Below are 7,732 nucleotides of genomic sequence, written 5' to 3'. Positions count from 1 at the left end.
AGGTCCCTCAGTCGAGCAGTGAATTTCAAACACAGATTCAACCACAAAGACCAGGGAGGTTTTCCAATGCCTGTCAAAGAAGGGACCCTATTGGTAGATGGGTAATACAGCAGACATTGAATATCCCTTTGAGCATGGTGAAGTTATTAATTACACTTTGGATGGTGTATGAATACACCCAGTCACTACAAAGATACAGGCGTCCTTCCTAACTCAGTTGCCAGAGAGGAAGGAAACTGCTCAAGGATTTCACCATGAGGCCAATGGTGACTTTAAAACAGTTACAGAGTTTAATGGCTGTGATGGGAGAAAACTGAGGATGGATCAACAACATTGTAGTTACTCCACAATACTAACCTAAATGACAGAGTGAAAAGAAGGAAGCCTGTACAGAATAAAAATATTCCAAAACACTCATCCTGTTTACAACAAGGCACAAAAGTAATACTGCAAAAAAATGTGGCAAAGAAATTAACTTTTTGTCCTGAATACAAAACGTTATTGATAGAGGAATGTCACGGAATCTGCCGAGGCTGCTCCTCCTCCTTGCTCGGGCAGGTTTCGGCGGTCGTCGTCCCCGGAGTACTAGCTGCCACCGTTGTATGTTTCTATGTTTGCTTTTGTCTGATTGTTGTACACCTGTGGTTAGTTAGCGTTGATTATGTGTCCTATAAGTTCTCGTTTTGTTAGTCATGTGTTGTGTGTTATTGAGCGTCCTGTCTACGTGTCGGTATTGGTTTTCCCCCCCTTGTGTGTTAGGAGAGGTTTTCGCACTTTGTGTGCGCTTATGTATTTTTCCTGTTTGTTTACGCCTGTGTGCGTATCGCTCGTCTCCGGGCACTTTTGCTCGTATTTAATCACTAAAGACTGTTGTACGAAGCTTCTGTGTCCTGCGCCTGATTCCCGCACCTTCCACATACAACACACCTTGACAAGGAATTATGATTATGAATAAAATTGTTCACCCCGATACTGATGATGACTGTGTGAACTGTGTTAGGGTCATCATTACTACATCACCCACTAACAGAGGGGGGGGGGGGGGGGTTAGAAACTGCTGAGACAAACATTCCGGGAGGGAGGGGACTTAGAAACTAGTTGTGGAAATGTACAGGCCGCCTAAAGGTGGGCGGAGCAAAGTTCCTTTGTGTGAAGGGTTATAAAAGGCTGTGTGTGTGTTTTGGCGGTAGAGCCATGATTAAATAATACAGATAATTATTGCTGGTTGTGGACCTTTGTTTAATTCATGATTAAAACCAGAGCCTTACAACCTCTGGGAATTATTCAAGCTTGAGTTTAATTACATTTACATTCACGTCATTTAGCAGACGCTCTTATCCAGAGTGACTTACAAATTGGTGCAATTAGAGATAGAAATTCTCGTGACAGTTATGTTTGGGGCAAATCCAATACCACACACATCACCGAGTACCACTCTTCATATTTTCAAGCACGATGGTGGCTGCTTCATGTTATGGGTATGCTTGTCATTGGCAAGGACTATGGAGTTTTTTAGGATGAAAATAAACAGAATAAGGCTAAGCAGAGTCCTAGAGGAAAACCAAATAGACTTGAAAATGGTTGTCTGGCAATGATCAACAACCAACTTCAATATATATTTTTTAAGAATGCGCAAATATTGTACAAACCAGGTGTGCAAATCTCTTGGAGACTTACCCAGAAAGACTCACAGCTGTAATCACTGCCAAAGGTGATTCTAACATGTATTGACTCAGGAGTGTGAATACTTATGCAAAATTAGATAGTTCTGTATTTCATTTTCAATAAATTAGCAAACATTTCTAAAAACATGTTTTCACTCTGTCATTATGGGGTATTGTGTGTAGACGGGTGAGAAAAACAATCTGTGTAATCCCTTTTGAATTCAGGCTGAAACACAACAAAATGTGGAATAAGTCAAAGGGGTATGAATACTTTATGAAGGCCCTGTAAGATAACAAACCAGGTGTGAATAATATACCTGTTGTCAGATAATGTAAACAGATGTACAAAATGGATACCGTCTGGATGACCCCACATACAGACGATGAGCTGAGCATAGAGAAAACTTAAAAGACAGCTGCAGAGACAACGGTCGCATCCCAATTGGCACCCTATTCTATTCCCTATATAGCACACTACTTCTGAACAGAGCCCTACGCACTATATAAGAAATAGGGTGCCATTTGGGACGTAGTTAACCTCTACCACCCATAGCAAGTCTGGTCCTGGGGATACAAAAGGCTGTGCACCCAGCTCTAGAACACCTGATTCAACCAATCAAATGCACCGAATCGCCGGACCAAGGCAATTGCAGCTGAAACCAAATTTCCATTGTGGTGAATCGTTAAATTAAAGCACTTGGGAGGAGCCCTTCTCTGTATCTGTCAGACTTTCTGTCTAAATTCTGGAAAGGGCCTTGCCCACCTTCTTCACTAATGTGTCCTGAAAGACATTCCCTAAACAGCGCACTACCCTGAGCTGGTATAAAAAGTAGTGTAACTTTTCCCCCTATTAGCTCTGATTTCGCTGATAGCTACTTTACTGAGGAACAATTGTGCTCAGTATGACAGTGATATGTGGTGGTCGCTACCTAGCTATCTTAAGATGAATGCACTAACTGTAAGTCGCTCGGGATAAGAGCATCTGCTAAATGACTAAAATGTCAAATGTAAAAGTGAGACCCCCTGGCTACTATCCCAGGTAGAAAGTGCTACAGTGCCCTCTACTGGTAGACAATGGAACTGTCTACATCGTTTCCCTTTTGTCAGTTGAGTGAGAAAAAAAACATTGCATTTATAATTTGCCTCCCATGAAGAACTTACAAAAAAGACACACTTGCTTAGTACAAAAATAGTTTACTAAAAACAAACGGCTAATGACAAAAATTGTGAAGCAAAAGATTTTCATGTTCTGAGCGTCCCCCTCCCCCATCAATACAAAGATGATGGTGTTTTCAGATCAAACCTTTAAAATGACAGCGAATCAACAGTTTGTTTCTCTAACTGCCCTAGTGACAGATTTCCTGGAGAATTAACAAAACATTCACTCAAAATATACAAAACAGCATATTGGCCATCAGCACATATACAATATATACAAAGCAGTCTTCTTCTCACTGTGGTTTTCTGTCAAAATATACAAGCTCAAAATAGGACAAAGTTATTCACATGAACTGACTGCAAAATTAGACTTCCATTGGTTTAAACTGTGATATTCTCATAGAGTCGGTTTCTCAGACACAGATTACGCAGTCCTGGACTAAGAAGCAACTGTATCGGAGATGATCCGTTGAATGTGCTTTTTATTCACGGACTAGGCCTATTCTGTGTCTGGGAAACCGGCCCATAATGTTTCTCTGTGTTAGTCTTAATGTCTTTGGAACAGTAGAGAAATTCATCAGGGACAGGCTGTACATTACAATGTCTGTGTCTGACTCAGTGTGCCCAGTCTCCAAGTGGTTATCTTGAGGCCAGATATCTGGGTTGTGTTCAGTTGTATACATACACACACTGTAGAAAAACAAAACTCAAGTGTTCAGGTAGTTCATTCCTGTTTCGCTCTGTTCCAAAAAGGTTTTCTCCCCCGTCTCTCCAGCTCCACCCCCCTGGCCCTGTCATCACCGTTCAAATCTATCCTGTCGGTTCATGAAGCGGTCCCTCCCCTCAGGCCAGTCTCTGGACCAACCATCCCCCCTTCCTCTTCCTCCTCTCGGGAACCCTCTCCCCTGCTCCCCAAACCTCCCCCCATCCCTGTCACGTCCCCGAAACCCTGGCCTCTCACCCCAGAAGTGTCTCTCACCCTCCCAGTTGCCTTCTTCTTCCCCAGGGGGTCCAGGCTGGAAGGGATGTCTGGGGGGTCCGTGAGGAAAGTCCTCCATGGACAGGTGGCCCATGGGCATCCTGAACCCACCAGGAGGGCCCCCCCTGGGGGGGAACATGGGGCCCCTGGAGCCCATCATCATGGGGGGCATGTTGGGGTGAGGGTGGTAGGGGGGCTGGAGGTGTGGGGGTGGTAGTCCTGGAGGGGGCTGCATGGGCATCATGGCCGGCCTGGGAACCAGTAACCCTGCTGGGCCTGTAGGACTCATCACGGCCCCTGGCCCTGGAGCTCCCAGCTGGCTGTCTGGAGCGTCTGAGAGGCCAGAGGGGCCACCACTCCCTCCAGCCTTGTCTTTAGGCCCTGAGTCATCTTTGGTGCTCCTTGGCCCTCTCACCACTGGAGGAGGGAAACCTGCAGAACGAGCAAAGACATAAAACGCATGGGTAAAAAAATAATTAAAAAAAAGTAAAAATCAACACAAAAAAGTGAACCATAAAAAAAAAAAAAATCAAGAACAATTTTCAAGAGCACCTTAAACAAGTCCCGTTTCATACATTTAACAACAACAAATGACTAAAAAAAATCTTCAAACATGTTCGTGATCATAAAGGTTTGGGTTTGGATATTTGTACATTTCATTACAAATATGTTATCATTCTACAACGACAATCAGAGGGGGAAAGAGAATGTTTGTTGGCGATCCTCTAGTTGTTCATTTGGTTCAGCTCCATACTGTTGCACCACAGTGTTACCTGGAGGCATCTGTGTGGGGTTGAAGCCAGCGGGCAGGAAGGGAGGGGGTCCACCAGGGGTGAGGGAGTGGGGAGGTCCAGGGAATCCAGGGTGAGCACCCATAGACCCTACTGGCTGGACTGGAGGCACCTGGAGACACAGAAACAAAACTGATTGAATCAACGTTGTTTCAACGTAATCTGTCAATGTATTGTGACGTGGAACCTATGTGGAAAATACATTGGATTTGAAAAACGGTTGTTTTGAGGGTGAAAATTCAACAACAGAATTATGGTCATCGTGGTAACCAATTTTCAACAAACCTTGTATAAAATATGTACCTTTGAAACAACGTCAGATCTTCAACGTTATATCCACTATCAGAAATAAATACTATAGGCTGGGCAGCACCTCCTACTGGACTGTTGATGTATCTACAGCTACCCTTTGGTCTCCCATCCAGGGTTTTAACCAATCACAGCACAGCCCTGCTTAGCTAATGATATTTGTAATTGACTACTACAAATGTGCTATCGTGAGAATGATTATTGAGGGATCTCTTAACAACTAAATCGATTCACTGTTCCTATCGAAGTCATTCGAAAGGGCTGGTTTAACAGAGCACATGAAATGTAACCATACCTAATGTCATATTAATAACAAAAAAAAAACGATGTTTTAACTGAGAAGTAGGTATTTGTCTGAAACCGAAAAAGGAAATTCACATTAACACCACAATGCCTACTCCACCCATGCTCCACCAAGGTTTTCCAGCACAGAGTTTTGACCTACTACAGTAGCTATGTTGGTCTATTGTACTTCAAACTCTTAGAGGAGGTGGTCCCACAATAATGTGATTTGTACCGCATACAAGTTCAAGTATTGGACTATTTACACACCACACTAATCTCATTCCACTACCTTTTCAAGCTTTTTAATTATTATATGAAAGCAAGCTTTGCTTGATTAAGCTGTTTTGTCTTGTAGTAATGTGGTGCCTGCCTGTATTTCCTTAAACCTTTATTTTAGCAATACACACTGAGTGTATAAAACATTAGGAAGACCTTCCTAATATTGAGTTGCAGCTCTTTTTGCCCTCAGAACAGCCTCAATGCGTCGGGGAATGGACTCTACAAGGTGTCAAAAGCGTTCCACAGGGATGCTGGCCCATGTTGACGCCAACGCTTCCCACAGTTGTGTCAAGTTGGCTGGATGTCCTTTGGGTGGTGGACCATTCTTGATACACACAGGAAACTGTTGAGCGTGAAAAACCCAGCAGCGTTGCAGTTCTTGACACACTCAAACCGGTGCGCCTGGCACCTACTACCATACCCCGTTCAAAGGAACTTGCCCATTCACCCTCTGAATGGCACACACACAATCCATGTCTCAATTGTCTGAAGTGGATTTTAACAAGTGACATGAATAAGGGATCATAGCTTTCACCTGGATTCACCTGGTCAGTCTATGTCATGGAAAGAGCAGGTGTTCCTAATGTTTTGTACGCTGAGTGTGTATTTCATAGCATGTTTTTTTTGGTCAGTAGGTGCCCAACATAACAACAGGAGGTGGTGTGTTTGCCTCAGTCACTCATAGAGCCCATCACCATTCCTTATTTCTGTAACCGTTAGCTTACCTGTGTAACATTGATATCAACTCAGAATATTACAGAATATGACGGTGCCACGTTTAAAGTCACTGAGCTCTTCAGTAAGGCCATTCTACTGCCAATGTTTGTCTATGGAGATTGCATGGCAGTGTGCTCGATTTTATACACCTTTCAGCAATGGGTGTGGCTGAAATAGCCGAATCCATTAATTTGAAGGGGTGTCCACATACGTTCGTATATATAGTATATATATATATATACACAGTGCATTCGGAAAGTATTCAGACCCCTTCCCCTTTTCCACATTTTGTTACATTACAGCCTTATTCTAAAATGGATTAAATAGTTTTTTCCCCTCATCAATCTACACACAATACCCCATAATGACAAAGCAAAAACAGGTTAAATATTTAAAAAAAAAATGTTTATAAAAATGAAATATCACATCAACATAAGTATTCAGACCCTTTACTCAGTACTTTGTTGAAGCACCTTTGGCAGCGATTACAGCCTCAAGTCTTCTTGGGTATGACGCTACAAAATTGGCACACCTGTATTTGGGGAGTTTCTCCCATTCTTCTCTGCAGATCCTCTCAAGCTCTATCAGGTTGGATGGGGAGCGTCACTGCACAGCTATTTTCAGGTCTCTCCAGAGATGTTCGATCGGGTTCAAGTCCGGGCTCTGGATGGGCCACTCAAGGACATTCAGAGACTTGTCCCGAAGCCACTCCTGCATTGTCTTGGCTGTGTGCTTAGGGTCGTTGTCCTGTTGGAAGGTGAACCTTCACCCCAGTCTGAGGTCCTGAGCACTTTGGAGCAGGTTTTCATCAAGGATCTCTCTGTGCTTTGCTCCGTTCATCTTTCCCTCAATCCTGACTAGTCTCCCAGTCCTTGCCGCTGAAAAACATCCCCACAGCATGATGCTGCCACCACCGTGCTTCACCGAAGGGATGGTGCCAGGTTTCCTCCAGACGTGACGCTTGGCATTCAGGCCAAAGAGTTCAATCTTGGTTTCAACAGACCAGAGAATCTTGTTACTCATGGTTTGAGAGTCTTAAGTTGCCTTTTGGCAAACTCCAAGTGGGCTGTCATGTGCCTTTTACTGAGGAGTGGCCACTCTACCATAAAGGCCTGATTGGTGGACTGCTGCAGAGATGGTTGTCCTTCTGGAAGGTTCTCCCATCTCCACAGAGGAACTCTGGCGCTCTGTCAGAGTGACCATCAGGTTCTTGGTCACCTCCTTGACCAAGGCCCTTCTCCCCCGATTGCTCAGTTTGGCCAGGCGGGCAGCTCTAGGAAGAGTCTTGGTGCTTCCAAACTTCTTACATTTAAGAATGATGGAGGCCACTGTGTTCTTGGGGACCTTCAATGCTGCAGACATTTTTTGGTACCCTTCCCCAGATCTGTGCCTCGACACAATCCTGTCTCGGAGCTCTACGGACAATTCCTTTGACCTCATGGCTTGGTTTTTGCTCTGACATCCACTGTCAACTGTGGGACCTTATATAGACAGGCGTGTGCCTTTCCAAATCATGTCCAATGAATTGAATTTACCACAGGTAGAATCCA

At 44.0% G+C, this 7,732-nt stretch overlaps 1 protein-coding gene across 1 annotated transcript in view; it reads right to left on the bottom strand.

Annotated features, from left to right (window-relative positions):
• Positions 1-1,288: 1,288 nt before the first annotated feature.
• The window catches only part of LOC311102043 (SR-related and CTD-associated factor 8-like), a 62,170-nt gene continuing 55,726 nt past the window's right edge, over positions 1,289-7,732 (bottom strand). Inside the window, exons 14-15 of the mRNA XM_084143258.1 lie at positions 4,575-4,743; positions 1,289-4,233 (exon numbers count right to left, since the gene is read on the bottom strand). Coding sequence (XP_083999384.1) covers positions 3,620-4,233; positions 4,575-4,743 — 783 coding nt within the window. The 3' untranslated portion in view covers positions 1,289-3,619. The remainder of the gene's footprint in view (positions 4,234-4,574; positions 4,744-7,732) is intronic.

Source organism: Coregonus lavaretus, assembly GCF_964263955.1.
Source record: "Coregonus lavaretus genome assembly, chromosome: 26".
NCBI classification, from domain to species: domain Eukaryota; kingdom Metazoa; phylum Chordata; class Actinopteri; order Salmoniformes; family Salmonidae; genus Coregonus; species Coregonus lavaretus.
The sequence above is the reverse complement of the archived record's forward strand: the minus strand, read 5'-3'. Positions and strand labels throughout refer to the sequence as shown.